The sequence below is a fragment of the Amphiprion ocellaris genome, chromosome 10, assembly GCF_022539595.1.
Source record: "Amphiprion ocellaris isolate individual 3 ecotype Okinawa chromosome 10, ASM2253959v1, whole genome shotgun sequence".
NCBI classification, from domain to species: Eukaryota; Metazoa; Chordata; class Actinopteri; family Pomacentridae; genus Amphiprion; species Amphiprion ocellaris.
Genome location: NC_072775.1, coordinates 26348666 through 26371508, shown reverse-complemented (window position 1 = coordinate 26371508; position 22843 = coordinate 26348666). Strand labels below are relative to the sequence as shown.

Below are 22843 nucleotides of genomic sequence, written 5' to 3'. Positions count from 1 at the left end.
AGAGCTGACCTGTGTGTAGAGGAGGGGGAGGGAAAGAAAGGAGCGGTAGGAAGTGATGGAGAGCGAGCAGACGCAAAGAGGGAGGAAACTGACAACTGACCTTTCTTGCAGGGTCGGCATCAGCCAACTTGTCGCTAGTGGAGCAGAGATCTGCCGAAGATTTCCTCACCTGGCTCTCCTCCTCCTCTACTGCCTTCTGAAACACAGGGAGAAAGAGAGAGAGACAGTGGTTAAACGGACCGACAAACACGCCCCAAGGTGAAAGAAATAAAGACACAAGATACAATGCAGCGTTGAATGCATTTGTTAGAAACCTGAACAATTAAAATGACAAACTGTCAGGGAGCGTGGGAACAAGAGGAAAAAAGAGCTGAAAAAAAATTACAACTGGCACGCAGTCATGGAGGGGAAGGATAGAGACAAATGGCATTTAAACGATGGGAAATAGAGACAAATGACATCCAAGAGATAGAAAATGGAGACAAATGGCATTAGAAGTGAACAGCAGTAAGTGAGGTATGGCCTGAGCTGGCCATGATACAGTGCAGTAGAAAACGAAGGTGGCGGGAAAATGGATAAGTTAAGGGAGGGAGCTGAATGAGTTTGCTGAAGAAAGCCTATGAATAAAACACAAGAAAAGCCAAGCTGATAGTCAACATGGAATGTTGCCATGTGCTTCTGTGCATGTGATTCATTGGTATACATGCAATGATGTTTCAGTCAACCTCTCGCTCAACGTGAAGATGTATATTTGTTTGTGTTGAATCTTTATGATTCATTGTGTCAGCTTCGTAGCCTGAGTCTGTGAGTGCATTCAGTAGATACTGCTGGCGCTGCCTCTAGTAGTGTGTCTGTGTCTGAATGTGTGTGTGTGTTTGTGTTTTAGAGCAAATCCAGGACATGCACAGTGAGTGGCCACAAGCTGATGGAGCTGATGCTTATCTGTGGCAGACGGGCCTGACACTACACACAGGCTGCCTGCAGTTCACACACACACTTTCAACCAAACTGACAAATCGCACAAGCACCAGAGGAACAAGAATTTCCAGCGCTGCTATATGAGCCGCTAGGTAGCCCACAGCAACAGACAGAGAGTGGATTGAGGAGGAAGATGTAGAGAGGAAGAGGGATGAGAAGAGGGCATAGAAAAAGAAGAAGACAAAAATGAAAGGAGATGAACAGAAGAGAATTCACTGAAGAGAAAAGTGCAAAAGCAGTGACCAGAAAGAGGATGAGGGGAGATAGCAGTTGTCGAAAGCATCAATAATTGACTCAGTACCCTTTTAAAGCCATCTACAAACGTTTATCAACAGAATGCACACACACACACAGACATACACAGTGGTACATAGTAAATAATAAACAGTCTTTCATTAGCTGGACTAAAGGATTTTCCTCTGTGCCCTACTGGTTAATACATGCTGTCATTACTAGAACTGAACAGCCTCAGAACAATGCTGGCAAATTACTGTGACAACTAGGTATTAGCCCCTTATCAACTATCCTGGCTACCAATGCAGAAACTGCCTTATTTAGCAGCTTCATCCAGTATTATGCTCTTAATTATACACAACTATTCACATGCTATATCTCAGAATATATATTTTTAAATATTCAAATCTATTTATCATATTATCAAATCTCAAAAACACTCCGTTTTGCTGCCGTGCATGCATACTGGTGAAGCCAGAACTTCTACTCTGTTAATGGAACGATTTGACATTTTGTAAAATTGAAGCCATTTAGATGGGAAAAAAATAACAAAAACAATTAAGCTAACTAATATCAGCATTTCTAATGTGAGTATTTGCTGCTTTTCTCTGTTTTCTATCATACTAAACTGAACGTCTTTTGCTTTTGGATTCTGAAATTTGTTGTTGCAGCACTGCTCCAACATTTCTTCCTGCAACTCCCACTAAAAATCGCATTCTTTATTTAAGAGAAGACCAAAAACAACAACTAGTAATACTATTTGCTTGTGAGCTCATGTTTGCTGTATGTAGGGGATAGTCCCTTATTTACAAGGGTATGGATGAATGAGCATGTGCATGCAAATGTAAAAGGCTGGAGCCATATGGGTAGCCAGGTGCGTCTCGCTGTGTGTATACAGAAGGGGGCTCGTCCATTTACGAGCATTTGTGGTTGGTGTTTTTTCTTCATTTTTCTCCAGAAGGCAGCACTGCAGCACTGAAAGGGGGGGAAGGGAGTAAAAGGCTAGCACAGAGAGAGCGAGAGAGAGAGAGAGAGAAGCAGAGAGAGAGAGGGAGAGAGGGGGAGAGAGGGGGAGAGAGAGAGAGATAGAGAGAGAAAGAGAGAGAGAGAGAGAGAGAGGGATGATGGGACAGGGCACAGATAGAAGGAAGTGGGGGTAGAGGGAGAAGAATTGACAGAAACAACAATAAAACCACTGCAGTGGTGTGAAGGTGAGCTGTGTCTTCACTAGCTGGATTCCCTCCAATACAAAGGTTGTCAGTGTGCGTGTGTGCATGCATGTGCGTGTGCGTGCATGTGTGTTTGAGGCTCTCCCGGCTAGAGTCCCATAATCTCAAATCTGTCACTACCACTGCACAAGTGTATGTGTGTGGTACAAACACGTACAGAGGGAGAGCATGAAGCCAAACTGACATTAACACCAGGTCATCCCGAGGTCTTTCATCTGCTTGACCCCCACGACAGAAGATGCTGTGCCACTGAGACAACTGACAGCTCATTAAAAGGTAGGTCTGTCTGTGTGTGAGTGTGTGTGTCTGTGTATGTCTATATTTGTAAGGACCAATTAGACCTGGGGAGTGTGTGTTCCACTAATGGCCGCCGATCTCTCCTAGTAATTCCTGCTTACCTGACAGTTGACAGCTTAACGCCCACACACACACGCACACACACTACTGCTCATTATTCCTGCTGCTCTGCGCTCTATTTCTAAATGAATGTGTGCAGGTGCAAACGTTTGCACATTTCAACACAACTGTATCCCTCTACTCTTGTCTCCCTCTGCCTCTCTCGTGTCTGTTCCACCTTCCCACCCCCCACCTTGCTTTATTACCACACACCACACTGCTACTCGGCCCTAATCTGCAATAATGAAGCACCTCTCTTATCTAGGTTGTTTCTGCAACACACAAACACACGTGTCGCACACAAACAGCCCTGTAAACCCCTACCCCCACCCCCACCCCCACCCCCCCCACCCCCACCCCCACGTGTCCAACCCTTTGTCAGGCCGAACCTCGCCTTATGACAATGTGGATTAGTATTACACACACACTCTCAGCTGAACTCTGCCCTGTTGTTCCTAATCACCGGCAGTCTGCTTGCCTGCTGCTGCAGCTACACACTTCTTCGTACCAATGCTATGTAACTTGATGAAACACACTGCTCTAGACACACACAGCCATGTGAACTTTTACAATGACCCATTTCCAGAGCTTCAGTTTAGTCCCGACCATTAGCGCACGTGACATTTCTGCAGCAGACACATTAATGGAGCAAAAAGTGTTTTTGTGCTTCTGTGTAGCCTGTGCCATTAAATCCAACAATAAGTACCACTCTACTACACAGACATCCATGACCGTACATTACTATACAAAGTCTGGCAAAAACAGGCAGGGAAAATGCACTTCATTAGCAGCCTTGTATGTGTTTCCTACGCAAAGCACTAACCTCCAATTTACAATAGGAAAACAATTTGCCTATTTTGTAGCTTCAAATTACAGCAAAGGCACATTTAAAATAAAAGGTGATGTGTAGAAAAAAGTATCTAAAAGAATGTAACTTGTATCAGGTTTGTGCACTTCGCAGTTAGTTGAGGTTTTTGTTTTTGGTCACTTTAAAGCTAGAAATTTAATTCTGTTCAGAGAGCTAGAGGGCTTGATTATCTGTGCTGCTAAACACCACAATCATCTATCATTCTATCTTTCATGAAGAAGTGATTTCTGATGACTTCACCAAAAGTTGACAGCACCCAAATTTCTTTGTAGCAGAAGCCTGCAGAGGATGTAAGTGTGTCTCTTTCAGCTCTTGCCAGTCTGTTTATCCTAGCAGACAATGGTAAAAGTCTAAAACTCTACTCTTTTTGTAATATACAGTATATGTACTTCAGTTAAAAGCAGATCCATTGACACAGACTGACACACTGCCCAATAGAATGCAGACAAGTCTGAGGTCTAGCTGTCTTCCTCCCCTCCTCGTCTCTCCACTCCAGTCACGTGGATCCTCCAGATGACTGCCGTCTCAGTGCATATAAATGCACACACACACAAAGTTACTCTTCGCTATAAATACATATGCTCTCTCCATACATGTATAATAAAACACATACATGGCTCCCCCTCTCACACACACTAAAGTTATACATTTTCCATGGAACAAATTGGCACTTACTTTAAAAAATTTAGGAGTGAAAAGGGAAAAACATTTAACAGAATGATCTGTGCTTAACCTAAACAGGTCCCTGTTGTAAGACAGTTGTGAGTTGTTTCTTCAGCTGAAGAATGACATGATCACAAGAAGAAAAAGAAAATTGCTTAGCAACTATTCTGATAAGATTTAAATAAAATATGCCCAAAAAAAATTATTGTACAAGCTTCGTAAAGTCCTTCGGCCTTTAACTGTTTCAATGAGAATAACCCTCTCTTACCTGAAAATGGCTTAGATGTACCTCTACACGCTTACTTTTCTAGAATGGACATGTCTAGAAAGTTCCTGCCACTCTCAACCCACTCCACTTCCTGGAACTCAAGCACACTAGCTCATCTATGACTGCTCAAACATTCTAAAGCTACTCTATGCTGCACAATGACAAGTTGTAGTACTGGACTAATTCAGCCATACATGTCTGAGCTGGGAACCGATTCTGAAGAAGAATAAAGACAGAGAGAACTCTACCCTGAAAGTAGATGGGATTGGTTTCTCAGGTTTGTTATGTATGAAACCCTGCAAGTCTGGCTCCATGTTTTGTGACAGACATCAAAACACTGTAGTTTCATTCTTCGTTCTTTAAAACGTAAGTAATTTCGGCTCAATCTCTGTCAACTAAAATCTTTTGGTTTTAGACTGTTCGTCAGACAAAACAACATGCGAAGGCATCAACCTGTTCTCTGGAGAACTTTGATAGTCACTATTTTTTTTACACAAAGCAATTACTTAATAATACAAACAATCATTACTGCAAGGATTGGACCAGGACTGGTAGGTTCTCATCAGAGAACAGATTCCTCACATTTTTAAAAGTGGAAAACCCTGCCCCAAATATGAAACACATCTCAGTCACATGCACAACTAATCTCACAAGCCCAATGGCAAATCTTATCTAGGACACAATAAAGAGTTCACAAGCCTTGGTCTGACCTTTCATCCCACAGCATGCCTCTGTGAGAGTGTGTGTGTTAATAAAATCCCTTCTGTACCCTCATCCACAAACATTGCTGGGTAGTCTTAACATCTGTTGAAACCCTGCTATCATTGGTCTGGTATGAAAATGGAAATAAACCCCAAGCAAGCACCACAATCTAGTTTAGGGGACAGAAACAGCAGAGTTCACAAAACATAACTGTGCCACCTGTCCTCCCTCTTCCTCCCCTTGCCTCTGAACCATTCATGCGCCTGGCATTCAAGGAGGGGGAGGAGAACATGAGGGATAGCAGAGTAATGCAGCTCATTCTCCTTTTTCCTCTCACAGGAGGAAGTAAACAGCCTTTATTTGGGTGCCTTTTCAATCTGCTTCAGACAGGAGGGAGGAATAGAGGAACATACGCATACAGAGACACTCACAGAGACAGCCAGTCACACCCTGTCTGTTTCTAAACCACATCCTGTACTGTTGCGCTCGTCAACTGTGTCAAAGATCAAACGAGAGTTACATAGATATATATACTTCCTGGCTAAACAGTGCAACAACAAGATATTGAAACATTTTGGCTCCCTGAATGTCAGACATTCATTTACATCTTATCAATGACACTTCTCGAAAGGGTTGATCTATGCGACACTGCCTTTAGCTTACAACGAAGATCTGACATATATTAACTTTGCGCCTTCCTTTTAGGTCTGGTTTTGCTGGAGCCCAGTGTTCCGGTGGTACCACCTGGCCCCCCACACACAAACACCAGAGGCTTTTTATATAGAGGTCTTAATCCAGTAAACCATGGACTGGGAGCCACACTTTGTTTCAAATCAATAACAACCCACAAGGGAACCAGGCAGTAAAATGGAGCAAGTCAAGGAATATACTTTTTTCCCCCCCTTTTGGTAGATGTTCTTTGATTAACTCATCACTGTAAAATTAGATGACCAGGCTTTATTTTAAGTGTGCATGTTCAGTTCTTGAGTAATGCTTGAATCTTCGGTCACCTGTGCATAATAGATTAATAATTAAAACAAAGTCAGGTACATTTGTCGCAAAGAGAGCATATTCAACAACTGCTTCAACAGGGATCGTGTCTCCTGCTCAGACTGTTTAAAGTATTTGATCCTTCTCTTTTTATTTCTTACTGTATGTACCAAGAACAAGATTATTCAACTGTTTTTTTCTTTTGCTTCAGCTCTGTACAAAGAGATAAGCGGTAATAACACAGAGTAGGGCACAGATGAGGACAGGTCTGACAGGTGGACTGTTAGACAAACAGGTGACAGAGGGAAACAGGAAATAAAAAAAGAGGTCGGCAGACAGCCAAGACAAACGAGCAGACAGACAGACAACATGTGACTATGTCTGTTTGTGCCTTCCCCCAGACACACACCATACACACACCTGTTCCTCCCTATTTCTAAACACACAGACCAGAGCCAGACAAGCACAATGATAGGCATCAGCCAGACTAGTCATGCCCAAGTCACAAACACACACACACACAGGCAGATAAGGACGTGTTCATTCCCAACTTGCTTTGGCTTCAGGCCTTGAGCACATTTTTGCGCCACATGGACACTCTGTCTAGACAGTCATCACATGCACGTCAAATGCACGCACAGCTTTTCCCCTCCCTGCCAACGCGTTGAGCTCCTTTCTCCATAGCTACAGTTCCAGTCAGCCATTTTACAATCCACACACCACAGTCTTGATAGCTTGAACCAATGGGCCCCAGTGGAGAAACAGTTAATGGGAGTCTATAGCAGAAAATGACACGAGTTATAAAAGCGATAGTGAGGAATCTCCCTTGTATAAATGCACAATTTAGTGTCCACCTACTGTAGCTTTATGGCAGACAGGGGTTTACTTTGGAAACCAACAACAGAATTTTCTAGGATCCTTCACATAAAAGATGCTTCTTTAAGCTCTCTCGATCAATTTTTCAATTCATCTCTCTCTCTCCCTCTTCCATTTCTCATGTTTCACAGTCAAATCCCAGACGGCAGCTTCCAGTCTGTTCACAGCATTGCTTGTGGAGGGTTGTAATAATGCTACCTCATAAATGGACAAGTTATCTGACTGGAATAGGTGGGATGCACAGACTAGGGTAATTCCCATCCCCACAACTCACACACATACACTGGCAATGACAGATTGCATATTAAAGATAGTAAAAGAAAAATATGACTGCTGGATTGTCAATTATTTGTTTGTTCTGACAGTCCAACACCAAAACATACACAATTTACTGTCATATAAGACTAACAAACCAGGACATTTTGAGGAGCTCAATTAAGAGAAATCTCTGACAATATAAAAAGTTTATATTTGTTTTCACAGTGAAGATTAGAAAGTTTAAGACACCACCTTGAACAGTGTTAACTTCAGGTAGAAATATGACATACACTATATGATGAATCGGTTAATAATGCCATATGTAATGGCTGCAGTCGCTGCAGCAGTGATGAAACATTACTCAAAGGCAATCTGTGGTTGTACATCCTGCAGACATTGCATCAGAGGCAAGAAGTACAACTGAATTATGTCACACTTCAAATCATAAGCCTGCAGTACGATGATTAATACTCATGAACAGACAAAGTGTATTGCTAAATAATACAATTTTAGCTATAATCACGTGGCTTTATAAGAAAAGAAATATGATTCATCTTGTCAAAGACAGACAGTATGCAGAGCGAGATTTAAGATATCTGAAGTGTAATTTGGTTGCTCTTCTTGCTGCTGTGAGATAAAAATTGAACACAAACTCCAGGTTCATGTCACGCTCAAAACAATATTATAACAGTATGAAGGTTCTGACTCAAATTATGGCTTTAGATTAGATTATTACAGGCATTACATGTCTGCATCAAGAGCATACAGTAATGTTTGCCATGTCTATATGTGCACATATTTTACAAGGAAATGCATAAAGGAGAAGACTATTTCAATGCACATGTGCAGCTCACTGTCTCCAGCACAGCAGCTCAGTATGTGTGCTCCAATTTCCTTCCCAATTGCCCTCCAGAACGTTAATTACCACAACTGCTGGGTCTCACCTATGTAAGTCAACCAGGCCAGGGGACAGATGCACACTCTCAGATACACACAAGTACACAGACATCCCGTCTAATAATAGCTCCATCAAACAGCAATGTAGGAGGATGACGTAGTTTACCGCAAGCAAACTGTCGTGCACAAATGCACACACAGACACGAGCAGACACACTTCATGCTCCCAGGAGGACACATCGACTGAGAATGAGGCCAGTGGGCCCTTGTCTAGTGGATGACTGTACTCATCATCTGAGCTTCATCTGGGCCAGTGCGTCAGTGTGTGTGTGTGTGTGTGTGTGTGTTGCAATTTACCATTTTTATAAACCAAAGGAGAAACTCTCGAGAAGCTTGTTACCAGGAGATGCAGTTTGGAGGTAGGTTACTGGTGCAAATCTGACATTAGGGACAGGCATACTAGCACCAAAACACAAATCAGCTGCCTGGTTCTCCATAAAAGGCAACTTGGCTTTCTATTCGAATGGATGAAACAACTCGGAGTGCTTGGAGACAGAGGGGAGTTAGTGAGCTGCAGTGAGGACGAGCGTTGCTAAGCAGACTGAAAGCTGAGAGAGGCTGTCAGCAAGCCAGTAATGCACTGCTATCACTACGGAGAGAGAAAACACAAAATGGAGACACTGGCCGACCCTCTTTCCTAGCAATAAATTACACCGCATCGGCTAAAATGCCTCAATATACACACTAAAGTCTGCTTCCAACAGCCATTCCATAGCTCAGGGTATTTTATATCACTCAGCCACTTTATAACATTAACTCGTAATCAATTGTGATTTTAAAACTAGTCTAAAATTAGGTAATGACTGTTGGTGAGAAATAGAAACAAAAACTCTTAATTCTTGCTTGTCATCTCTAAAAACAAGTCTTTAGAAAAAAATCATTTCACAGTTAAATAGCTGTTTCAATGAGAGATTTAAATGATTTACTGGGAGAGTTGGAGTTGCCCCCTGACTAAAACCCTTCTTTACTGGACCTCATATGTGGTCATACATTGATTGGCGATTTGCTTATTTCTTCCCCAGCACAGGAGGCTGCTCTGCTGTAATGCAGACTGACTGTTCTGCAGGGAGCTCCGGTCACATCCATATTACATGCGGGAGCTTGTTTGAAGCCTCTACTACTCCTCTTTGCATGGGCAGCTTAGCTTTGCTGTCCAGGCCCCTTGGGCTCAACTGTCTCTCTCCCACACAAACACACACACGGTTTCAGTAATGCAAATCCATCAGTTACCATGACTCCAAGCTCTGGTTTTCAAAACAAGTCTCTGATGTCCATTCTCTCTACTTTCACAATGACTCTTGGAATACAAAGCTACATTAATCTTGCTGAATGTGGATTATGAAAAAAAGAACTCTGACGTGACATGAAACTTGCACACAGAAATAAAGCAGCATTTGGCCTGAGGCGGCGATTCATTTCCATCCTGTCTCCACTGAAATTAATACACCAGAGCCAATGACAGGTGAACCCCCAGTCACCTTGATCACCAGACTTCCTTCATTAACGCGGATGATACAGTCAGTGTCTGAGGCAAGCTTGACAACAGCCCAAGAAAAACGCACTTGGGTTTGGTAAATCTCATTACGCTTGAGACAGAGCTCTAAGTGAACACACCTGGGCGTAGATCAAACAGACTGAGTGAGAGACCAGGACGGTGATAAATCTTTGTGTTGGCTCCACAGTGACGCTGATGAGCAGAGAGCAGACCGCAGCAGGGATGGAACACCGTGACTCACGCTGCAGGATAGGGTTGGCGTGGTGAGGGGAGGAAGTGGTCGGTGGTGTGTGTGTGTGTGTTAGTGTGTGCGTCTGGCTGCATTTCTGGATGTGTTTGACCCTTTAATCATACACTACAGATTGTGTCATCAGCACAGCATCCCGTTCTGCTGTGTGAAATTGTGTGTCAATCATTGGTATATTCAAAGGTCATGTCAGCCTTTCTGTCATCACCTCTGATCCTGAAAAGACAAAACTTTTGATTTTTTTTTTATTTAAAATTCCAACAGCAGCTTTGCCTCTTTTATGAGGCACACTGCTTCACAGAATAAAAAATGAAGTAATTTTGTTGTCTGCCAAGGAACAGAAAAGGCAACCTTGCCAAAATTCACCATGATTAGGCTGAAGGCTAGATTCCTTCCTTCAACATGAGTCACTCTTACGAAGAAGCACTGTACATAGGGCCTCATCTGGGATCAGGATGCATCTCAGCCAGTACATTTTGATAGTGATGACAAAGAAAATGTCTGGAATAACAAAGTGCACTTGTCATAGGAACTGGTTAAACTGTAGCCAGACTGTAAACCACAAGGCAATGCTGCACTCTTCAAAGGAAAAAGTCAAGGGCAGTAACTCCATGAGGGCCAAGTCTCCCTGACAGCAAGGCTGTTTTAATATGAGCAGCAGCGAAACCAGAAAAGGAGCTGGACACGCAAAGAATACATGCCACATGCTCAACAAGAGTTACACACACAAGCACACACACCACTTTGTTGCTTGGGGACAGCTAAGGAAAGACTCATCTATTAGCTTGCATGCAAGGATGCTAAGCACACTCACCAGTTTAACACATGCAACCCTTAAGGCGGCTTCCACAGCTGAAGTATATTCAAATAAAAATATGCAATATACATTGTCTAAAAGTTGTTTAGTAATTAATTGCACCTGGAGGTCAATGACCCCGAGAATTGTCTACTACTTAGTTAATACTGAGAAGAGTTGCAGTGGGGCTGCTCAGGATCCAAAGGGAAATCCAGATCCAGGAGTCCTCTATTTACAGCTCTAGCTGGTATGGATCCCTAGGGGATATGAGGCAAAGACGACAGTATGTTTGCATGTCTATTTCTGCCTTAAGAAATATCAGGGAGACAGATGATTCCCATGAGTGGCATCACTGCAGGTGGGAATAATGGTGAGATAAACACATCAGCATTGACAAGGCAGAGACAGAAAGCGATGGAAAACTGGACAAAGCACAAAATGTCATTCACTCATGCAGCCTGTTTCCCAGTTGCCAACTTTACAGCCTGGCCCTGAGCAACATCCCTCAGGCCCCTGGTGAGATAAGGATTTACAGGGTATACAGCTTTCCATCAGCGCAAGGGAAAGAAACGGTTGGAGGGTGTTTGATGTTAGTGGAGCAAAGGTTAGGCTGAAAATAAAGGACTTGCAGGGTGAAACACCACCTATCTAAGCTTACCGGGCTTGCACCTAAGAGAGGTTTGCTTTCTGTTTTCATTTGGCTGAAGGTCAAAGCTAGCAAGGGCCATGGCAGAACTAAACTTGCCTGCCACTGTGGTAAGTAAGCATGACAAAAGAACATGGACAACTAACCGAACAATGCCTGCAGAACTACTTCCATATGGAAATGACTAGCCATTACCAAACAGGCAAATAAATTACTGGAAAAGTGGAGAGATGGGGATTCATTTAATGGTACAGGCTGACTACTTTTCCCTGATTTCCTCGTGTTTGCAACATGCATAATTGATCAATGTAGTGGCTGTGCTTAATGTGTTGTCGATGTGCCGGGTGGCAGCCCAGTGGGGCTCGTGACACGCCTTTAATATCCTGTATTTATCTCCTTGTCTGGGAGATTGGGGCTGTGGGAGAAAATATGGAAGAGGGAATCCAAATGCTGTATGGTGTGTATGTATATGTGCAAGTGTGAGCGTGTCTGCTGTGTATATGGTGCTCCTATGGAAAGAGCTGTCTCTGGGTTTCTCCATTTATATCTTCATTAATCACCGTTCCCACCGGGAAGGCAGCATAGACGAGTCTTTCAAATGCAAACACGCTTTCTCTGCTTGCACACAACACGCATGGCAGTCTCTCACAGACCCTTTACAGTATACTTCCCATTATACCCTGCCCCCAACACACACAACCTGCTCGCCTGACTGTCTCCCAGGGAGACCAGACAGTGGACAGTTTATCTTCTCATCAACACATCGATCAATTAATACCAAGACTCCTCATTATTCTGGCCTCATGCAAAACAACCCAGGCAAGCAAGTCAGATGTGTTACGATCCAAGCCACTTTCTCTTCTTACAGTCTTGTTTGAACTCGTAGCCTATTATGTATCCCACTCTTCCAATTGCACTTGCTCTCATTTTCCTTAGAAGAAACAAACTGGTCCGACATCCTGTGGGGGAGATTCAGAGCAAGTGAAAATGCAAACAGGCTGTCAGTCCAGAGCCCTTTTAAAGCCCGCAGGACATTTAGCTGGGAGGAGCTTAGCCAGTTTGTTTAGTCTATGAGACTGTTGGCAGACGTGGCAGAGGCTCCACTGTATCTGGACAGACCTATCTATGCTGCCTGCTGCTGAGGCTGGGTCACATCGGGCCCATAGCAGCACATTATTCTCTTCTTCTGGTGGTGAGTTGGGAAAAAAAGAGTCCAAGCCGAGGAAACAGTCTAAAATAACGAGCTGCAGCTGGGGTGGGAAATTATCACCAACCAATGGTACATTTTTATATGTGTGGCTGTAGCGAACAGGATAGAATCAGTGCACAACTATTCTAAGGGGTAAAATGAAGTGTGGCCAAGGCCTGCGACCGTGTGGAAGCCAAAACTTGAAAAGATTCTTATCTATTTAAGAAAAAAGGTTGAGAAGTAATGACTTTGGCGTTCTTCCAGTGCACTGCAATGCTGTTATGGAGCTGTGATACTGGCACTGACCTGATGATGACATACCAGAGGCCCCTCGACTCAGCCCCTCCTATCTCCTGGGGCCCCATTTAGCTTTTTACAACAGGCAGCAAACACTCAGGGATGAGAATGACAAATGGAAAAAAACTCGGAAAATGTCTGCCGAACCCCCCCAATGCGGGTTGCAATGCGCGTTGCAATGCGCGTTGCCGAAAGATGTCGGCGGCGGGATGGCCATCACGGCGGGCGGCCATCACAAGCCTCGGCTCGCGACGCGTCGGCCGGCCGGCCGCTTGCCTACCCCCCTACAATTTTCTCAACGGATTTACACGATTCACAAAAACTATACTTTCGGCGGAAAAAAACTCGGAATTCCGCGGATCCGCGGAAAATTCTCATCCCTGAACACTGTTGGCCAAGGACAGCTTGTTGTGCATAGGGAACACAGACAGTCTCCCACACCCAACTATGTACAGGCATGATACACTCTAGGTTACTCTGGGCCAGCAGTCTAAGAAATGTCTGTGTATTCAGTATAAGTGAATCATTTTTCTTTGGAAAATGCACAGACAGACATAGAAATATTTGTATGGGTGCCTTGGGTTGGGGTGAGTGCAAAGAAAAGAGTGTTAGCTGGGGAAATACAAGCTAAAAACATGTGATTGGCCAACCAAGAGGGCTGTTACAGGCTCGATTTGTAGTTCAGCTCAGGTCTTGGGGAGGTTAATTTTCAACTTGGGGAAATAAGAGCTGAGGCCCAAGCCCCTTGTAACAAGCTAATGGCCGTCTGAAAGTCCTGTTTCATGGAAGACACCTGAAGTGTAGAGCAATTTGTGACTCACACAGCATCCAGACCCACCTGTATTGGCTTTACCCTCTCATCTTTACTTCTCTTCTCCACCCTTGTCTCATTTGCTCAAGCGCCTCCCCCAGGAATGGAATGTTTCTGACCACAGATACCCTGTTTGTGTAAACTCGACACTAGTGCTGGGCGATATGACGATACATATCGTGAGAACGATAGAAAAGTGTCTATCATGCCATTTCTCTTCTATCGTTTCTATCGTTTCTAACCTAATTTTATCAATTATTGCAGCAAATATATCATTAAATAGCCTGCGACGATTGTATTAGTGTTTTCTTGTCACTATGCATACTCTGAGTTTATATAAGTGAAAATAAAGACGAATAAAAAAGACATTATTTGCAAAGAAACGCCGTCTTGTGGTTTTTGCGACATGACGCTGCTTTACGTTCTTTGATTCTCACGCGGGTTTGCGACATGCTTTATGTTACTTAACTCATGAGTACTGAACAATGGACATGCAACAGGTAGGGCTGGCCCGAATAGCAGTTTCTGGGCTCCGGATATTCGGTCCGCTCCGTAACGTCCAGGGTGGGGTGGGTGGGTGGGTTGATGGACGGGGTGTTGACGGACGGACGGAGGAACGACCCGAATATTCGGTTCGGTCCGTGAGGTCAGAGGCGGTGAGCTAACAGAGGAAAGAGCCGACTTTTCGGCTCGGTTCGTAACGCCCGACGGGGGGGTGGGAGTGGGGGTAGGACCGCATACCACCATCGGGACTGGATATTCGTATATTCGGGTCCAGCCCTAGCAACAGGTTGAAGTTTCATGGAGAAAAGTAAGCAATGAAATTTTTGTCAAACTTTTCAGAGAATAACTGAAAACATACTTTATTGTGGTATATCGGTGATATATATCGTTATCGTGATATAAAATAATCCATATCGTAATATGTGATTTTTTCCATATCGCCCAGCACTACTCGACACCACATCAGCTTGTCTGAGTTACAAAAATTAAGGGAGGCGACAGCAGATGCCGAGGTGAGGTTAACTTAGGAGACTTGTGCACATGTCTGAACAGAGACGGGAATTTACGTAACACTGGCTGTGGCCCCTATAACCGACTCTTTTATTTTCACTCTTCATCTACATCCTCCTTCCTCCCTCTTGGTCTGTCTCCTCCTCTATTCAGTGTCTGTCACCCAGCAACTCACCACATCCATCAAGGTTGGAGACCTGATCAATAGCCACTGGCCTTTCCTCTCATCCGCCTCGCAGACACACACACAAGTGGTCTTATTGCTTATGTAACGATCGACTTATCGGGTCATTTGGCTGCTTACTTTGTTACTGTGCACTGATTGGGGCCTGGGGGACACTGACTGCTCATAGATAAATGTGGGCAACAGAAGAATTGTCTGGGTTAGATGAAGGGGATAATGGTGAGCAAAAGGACGGCAATATGAGGACTACACTGAGGGTCATAAGCCAAGATGTGTGAGGGCATGAACTCAAGAGAAGCAGGCAGATTGAAGATGGACATCATGATAGAAGAAGGGGTAGACGAAGGAGGAAGACATAGCAAAGGCAGCACAGTGAACGATTAGCGTGCTTGCCAGAATCCAGTTAGACACAGCCCAAGAGAATGAAAGACAAGCAGACAGACAGACAGAGCAGACAGCTCAGGAGACAGCCAGAGAGTGCAGCTGCACTGGTCTGTGGTAATGAAGTCACTGGTTTCGAAATAGCAAATAGAGGAAGCCAGAGAGATGCAGCTGTCTGCCGTCTGTGCCGCAGCTACTATGTCAGCCCAGCCAGGGAGACAGACAAGAGGAAGGCTGTTCTCTCCGTCTGACACTTCTGACTCTGGGCCAGCATAGTGCTACAAACAAGGCTGAGGCAAATGAGGAACATACAGTTATGCTTGCTATGGTGGAGTTGTACTTGCTGGAGTACAGAAGCATGTCTAGAAAATCAGTTTATAGCTTTCCTTAGTTTGAAACAACAGTTTGACATACATTCTGTATTGCTTGTATTTATCATTTTAAATTATACTTAAATTTACCACAAAGGTCCACAGAGTTGTATAATGCTGCTTACATGTTAAACTCTATCAATCTTTTTTCTGATAATTTGTTTTGTAATACACTGCTTTGTTAAACCTGCCTGGTGACATGAAATGTAGTTTTACAAATTGGTAACTGGTAGTTGTGATCGTCAAATCTAAATTTGTTATTTCCTGTCTTCTCAGAAAAATGACAACACATTGTGTCTCAGTAGTAAGTAAATGCATCTGTCACAACCCCTGAAAGCAAAATGAACTCATTGTCCGTTAAGAACTAAAGTAACTCCTGTGCAAAGGCTTCAACTTTTTGCTGTCTGTTGGTGGCGTCTGTCTAGCAAAGTCTATTTACACAGCAGGGATCAGTAGACAGGGTAGCAGTGCCTCCAGGCACAAGGCACCATTTATGGAGTGCAAGGTCTGGAGTTTTTAACTGCACCTTCTCAAACCAAACACTCCCAACAGGAAATGGGACGAGTAGCCATTGGAGAAAGTGGGCAAAAAAAACTTCCAGAAGGCTCCGCTTGTTTGTATCTCTTCTCTTCTAGGAGGTCCCAGTGCGCTCTGGTAAAACTATGAACTGCTTGTAAATGTGCACATTGACACTGTGTGTAAATAAGGGCCAGTGGGAAAACGGTCTGCATTCAGGGTTAGACAAACACACAGAGGCGAGCCATCTTTCTAAAAAGCATGTGTGACTATAAGCTGCCTGGCTGGCCTTCCACTGACATCCATAGGGATGAGGAAAGTATGAGTCATACAGCCAGTGCAGTGGAGGCGGCTGGACACAGAGTCTGGAGGATGTTCAGGGTGAGAGACACATCCGTCTGCCTCACTTCCTGTTCAGTCAATCACACACTTTCACTACACAAATACACAATCTGAGAGTGGTTGGACTTGGAGGGGAACCACCGTGTCCTCATTGAGTGAAGCGGGACACTGCAACGTCACCTTGTTCTCTGGCCACTGACCTTTCACACACCCGTACATCTGCTCGTAAGGAGGGTAAAGTAGCATACTATTGTAATGTCAAAATCACCTGCTTCCTGTAGACTCCCATGCAGTTACCCTTCCAGGAATTTGGCCATTTGTGTCTTTGTGTGTGTCTGTCTACACAAATTTAGCTGTTACATAAAATTTCACTGCCACAACTGACTTGATGATATCACTTGTAATGCAATGAAACCCTTACAAATAACAGACCGAGGTAAAATCTAGTCACTACCAACGGGGTAAAAAAGAAACAGCAGAATGGAAAAAAACAGACTGAGAAATCAGCCCACAGCAAGAAGACAGCGCCTGAAACTATGGTGAGACAGAGGCTCCAGAGAGTTTGGCAGAGTGTGAGACAGAGAGAGACAAAGATGTGTCACACTAACCTCCAGTTAGCAGTTCATTACACACTAACACAGAGTGCCAATGTCTCACACATGAAAACACACATTTTCAACAGGGACTATAAGACTCATCATCCACCTTGGCATTACACGTTTTGGTTCATGTGTTGCCTGTGGTCTGTGCTGCTGTTTGCTTTGCTCTGTCTGTCTCTCTCTCTGTGTGTGTGTGTGTGTGTGTGTGTGTGTGTGTGTGTGTGTGTGTGTGTGTGTGTGTGTGTGTGTCCTGGCAATAAAATGTCTGTGCCTCTGAGAAAGAATGTCTGTGTTTTCCAAAATGCATACCTTAAATCAAAGCAAAGGTCGACGAGACAGACAGTTGGGAACAGGCGGATAGGAATGTGGAATGTGGTCAGGATGCTGGATGAGACAGCCAAGAGTATTTCCGGATGCATTCAAACACCAAGTTAACCAGAAAGGGGAAAAGCAAATAATTTCCTTTTCTAACATACATCAACAGTTGTGTGTGCATCTTGTGTTTTCAAAATGTGCACTCTCACTCCCGCAGACACTCTGAATACACACTTCAGCCTCAGTACTCCACAGTCTTACATATGACCACCTACCAAACTGTGGATATTGACAAATAATTATTGACATCAAGGGTTGTTTTAGTGCAGTACTTACTTTTTTTAATTAATTTCACCAAAAATCTATCTGCACTTAGGGTTCTGAGTGTGAATATTCTACACCAAATAGACAAAAACACAGCCCCACCTTCATCCAGAAAACAATTCAAAATGGGAGGTCCACTGCGGTCAGAATGAGGTCATGAGACATAAACCAGTAAATGGCAGGGAAATAATCTCAAGCCTTTCCCCTGCTGAATGCTGATGTTTCAATAGGCTTGTTGCCCTTGTGGCTTTCATATTTCAATGACATGATTTTTTTCCACATAGCAAGAGTAGAAAGAATCAGCAAAATCATCCTCTTTAGGAGACTGCAGCATTCTGGCCTTCAGTGGTAACTAGCTGTAATGAAATGAAGTAATTTCAATTTCGGGCTTGCCTTGTCTGAAGGCAAAGGGGTCACTAACACTGTCTATGTTCAAGTCCTAGCTTGGACGACATCTAAACATTTTCGTATTTCAAAAAGCACTTCTGCTTTGTTCAAGTTGCTAAGCAACTCTTCACAGGATCTATAAAATAATGTCCTGCCAGCCAAAAATGTCTTGAGTTTTGGATGGCAATAGCTGTGTAGGAATGTGCAGCAAAACAAATTACAGTTATCCCTGGGCAAACTACAAAAATAGGATTATTTGTTAATGAAAAGGAATGAGAAGCAACCTTTGCTATGTTTTTCAAATAGTGTAGTTTGAGAGCCTCTTCCTGAGCCTCCTATATTGGCCTTTTGTTCAGTGACATTCCCACTGACCTCCACATGACCTAAGGGGACAAATGATGCACTTCCTCTTCAGCTGTAGCCAGCTGGTCTAACCTCCTCTGAGCAGACCTGGCCAGACAGATGTCACCACCTGTCTCAGGCCTCAGACATACACACTAGGTCAACGTTGGCTTAAGAAAACACCAGCTGTAAGGCAGTCTAATCAAACCTGCTGAATACACAAAACATGGTACTGGACCTTTACAGAAAGGAAGTGCAAGCTAGTTAGCCAGTTATGGCGACTTTAAAATCACATTATCCAACATAATAAACTTAATATTTGGCTTAATAGTGGAATGAGATTAGATAACGTGCGAAAAAGCAAGCACAAACTCAGCTAACAAGTGTCATAAGAAGTGCACTTACTTTGTCTAGCGATCTCTTAAGCTGGTAGTGGAACTTCTCTTTGACGTCCTCCAGCAGCTGCTTGAGCTTGGGCTCCTCGGGGGTCCCCTGATACTTCCTGGCAAGCTGCAGGTAGCAGGGCCACTTGGCTGAGTCAAAGCCCCAGTGGCAGGTCCGCTTATCAGGTGACTTGTGTGAATGCATGACAAACTTCTGTGGTGAAAAGAGCAACTGGCACTCGATACACTGGATGCAGGGCGCCTCAGGCTGGGTGTAGAACTGGGGCACAAAAAGACCATGGCACTTTCCCAGACACTGGTGCTCCACCTGGAATGTGGCTTCACTCTCCTTCAGCAGGCCCTGGGCCGACAGCTTACCACTGGGGTCGGCTGGCAAGGCTGCCCCAGGACGCAGGAGAGAGTTGCACAGCCGTTGTGCATCCGTCAGTGTAATGAGGCCACAGGAAGGTGCGTTGAACGGCAGAATGCCCAGCACCTTGAGGATGTGCAGCTGCTCAGCGTCGCAACGTGAGCAGTAGACGTAGAGCTCATCACACACAGTGTTGATCTGCTGTAGCGAAAAATCACGGAGCACAGAGTTGAGCACCTGGGGCAGGCAGAGCCGCTTCTCACCCCCAACGACAAAGCAGGAGATGGACTCTCCTTCCAGCAGAGAGTGGGTGAGTTCAGTAGAGCTGTCACAGGGAACCAGCAGAGGGCCCCCTCCCAAAACAGGAGGGGAGGGCAGGGGTGGCATGCCGGCAGGAGAATGCTCATGGCCTGTGCGGGCTGAGAAGGCAGCTGGGCCCCCAAGGGAGCTCTGGCTGCTGAGGGTGAATTGGGCCAGTGTGTGTTTGAGCCCAGGGCTCAGGTCCAGGGCTTTAGCAGAGCCCACCACATGCAGTTCAGCCCGGCCCTCCACATCCATGTCAGATTCATGGCGGAGATCCTCAGGCTGCTCTCTCTTTACCTTGGGAGTTTTGGGGAGGGAATCCAAGCTACGACGCTTCAGGTTGATCTCCGCTATCACTCGCTTCTTGATGGGTGCATCTTCCAGTCGCTCTCTGAACAGCCGCTTCATGTTGCCCTTGAATGAGGTCAAGTCTTTGAAAGGGGTCTTCAAACTGGTCTGGGTGCTGGCCATACCTAAGCACAGGGTTTTTTGTGTTTCTGTCGGCTGACCAAGTTCTTGTATTCCTCTGAGTCTTTTTTCCTCCTTAAGTCTTTTCAAATGACACAAATCTTCTGGTAGTTGGACACATGCATGATGGTTACTGAAGTTTTCAATGTTCTGATCCACGGCCTAGAAAACAGACGTAGCAGAAAATATAACAATTAGTCCCTATCTAAACTATAGGTAATTAATTACTGTCCTGTCAAGTGAAAAACAAACAAAAAAAACTATCTAAAAATGCTGTGGAGCATGAAATACCCATAAGGAGTTTAAATGTTTTATGCTTTCCCTGCTGGGGTCTGAAGAGGTCAGTGACTGTTTACATGGACCACTAAACCAAATGGCCATTACCATGCTTCACACAAACACAAAGTTTTTTCAGCCCTTGTAATTGAACCCCAGAGGAAATTTGCATCAACCAAAGGTTTTGAAGAAAACTTTTGTAACGCAAGGTGAGAATTTTAACGAGCCTAACCAGTTGACCAGACATGACAAGCGACTTCTCCCCCACCCTGCCCCTATCCCGGTACATTGTTAATGTAAGGCGGATACACAATGGTCAAAAATATTTCACTTTGCAAATGAAAGTGTCCTTCCCAGCCATATTGTGTTTTTCCCCAGGTCTGCTTACCCCACGCTGACCCCATCAGCTCCGTGAAAAACAAATGATAAAAGCGTTAACAGCGGTCGTCCCCTTTTCTCAGTCCTTTCACAGCTTGACATACAGCGCAGTGGAAAGCGCAGTTTCCCCCTCCTCTAGTTTTACTAACCAGCAGAAGGTAAACAACACTAAGCTGCTACATCCAATTTAAAACGCAGTGTAGTTGATCATGGCTACCGCTGCAATATGACACCAAGACACGGCAGATTCAATGCACTCCAGCTTCAGTCATCTGCTTTAAGGTGTTGCAAAAATGCTCTGTGTGCGCCAAATTGAAATTTCTGCTTGTCAAAACGGCAAAGACTCTCACTCGGTTAATTGACCGCACATAATGGATTTTGTCGCTTTTGCAAAAAAAATCAGCATCCCGTCGTTTTTTCCACAGACTAATACTGCTGCTTCTGCGGTGCAAACCTCAGGCTTGATTCCGAAGCGGGTTGAGATTTGTGGGCGTTTTAATGGCAAATCCCACCGTAGGCTGATTGAGGAAAAAATATACGTACTGCAAAATCGTACCAGCGACCAATAACTGGGGGTCTACAGGGAACCACCTTCCTTTTCCCGAGCTTGCCGGGGACTCCGGTTTGGCTGCCAAAACCTCCAACCATATCGGTCAAACATCACAATACCCGCAGTGCTTTGCTAAAGGGACACACACTGTTATTTCTCTTTTGCCTTGCAGCCATTAATTACATAGGTTTCTTAATGTCACCCTACTCCTGGATATCCTTTTTTCTGCAAGGACACCGCATATGACGCCGCCGCTGCCTCTCTACGTCCCCAGCTATCCCCCCTCCTCCTCGCCAGTCTGCAGCCTGTACCTCGCCTCCTCTGGCTCGGCGCTGGTATGCAGACAGAGCTGATAATGACATTCACTGTCTGCACTACCGTCTGGTCTGGGAAGGCACCGCGGTCAGCCACTACGCACACACCGATTTAGTGAGGGCACGGCGGGGTTTACAGCCGTGGCGTGCCCTCATAGCCAACACTGACAGACGACTTGTCCTGTCCGATAAACCGACGGTCAAATCACTTCAAATCAGACATTACGCATTCTGTATTTGAGGATGATATGATTTAAATCCGTAAATGAGATTATGTTTAAAGCGAGCGTGTAGAAATGTGCGTATTTGTGTAGAAATGAGTGAAGGAGCTGGTCTGATTTTATTATTAATTGCGCTAGTTAGCTTAGCTACCCAGCCTGCCCCCGTGCACTCGGCTATAAAGCAGTCTGACCAGCACTGTGGACTACGAAGCAGGCTAACCGAGCTCTAAACAGCAAAGGCAGGCTAACTTAACCCGGTCCCCCTGAGACGAGAGCGACTATAGCACACTGACCTGGCTCGGCTCAGCCCGCACATACACACTGACAAACTGCGCTGTCCGCCGCGACCAATATAGAGATACACCTCCACGGTGTTAAAGCAGGCAGGCTGAGAACACAGACCGATAAAGCAGGCTAGCCGAGCGGACCGAAAGCGCTAACACAACACTAGGGCAGGCTAACCCCAGATGGAGAGCGACACGGCAGGCTAAAGCATGTTAGCTTCGCCGCCCTCCGTTCGGCTGCGTCTAAAGCGCAGCAAATCAAACTCGACCGTTAATCCCAGACTGGGATCCGCTACCAGCGGACAGCCCGAGTTTCACCGGTCCGTTTAAAAGCTTCGTGTTTTTAACGATGAGCACTTGCCTGGAAGCTGTGTGTCGGTCGTCCTCACTCACCCGAGGTCTCCTCAGTACTGGAAAAGCCTGGCGGACCGTCAACAAGATGCAGCTAGAGGCTCCACTACAGACCCCTAACGTCACACTGCACACGGGCGGAGAGGCGGAGACGTCACCCGGCTGACGGAAACTATGCGGGGGTGTCTCTCGTCTGTCTGTCGGCCTGTCTGTCCGCCTGTCTGTCTGACTGTGTCACACAGTCTGGGAGATCTGTTTCCTCCAGCAGCA

The 22843-nt window shown here is 44.9% G+C and overlaps 1 protein-coding gene across 2 annotated transcripts in view; it reads right to left on the bottom strand.

The window, feature by feature from the left end:
• skila (SKI-like proto-oncogene a) overlaps positions 1–21516 on the bottom strand; it is a 35567-nt gene extending 14051 nt beyond the window's left edge. Inside the window, exons 1-3 of one of the 2 annotated variants that reach the window (XM_055014389.1) lie at positions 21397–21516; positions 19081–20361; positions 101–196 (exon numbers count right to left, since the gene is read on the bottom strand). In XM_055014389.1, coding sequence (XP_054870364.1) covers positions 101–196; positions 19081–20361; positions 21397–21501 — 1482 coding nt within the window. In that variant the 5' untranslated portion in view covers positions 21502–21516. The remainder of the gene's footprint in view (positions 1–100; positions 197–19080; positions 20362–21396) is intronic. The other variant, XM_055014390.1, reaches the window with a different exon arrangement.
• Between the last annotated feature and the right edge of the window lie 1327 nt (positions 21517–22843).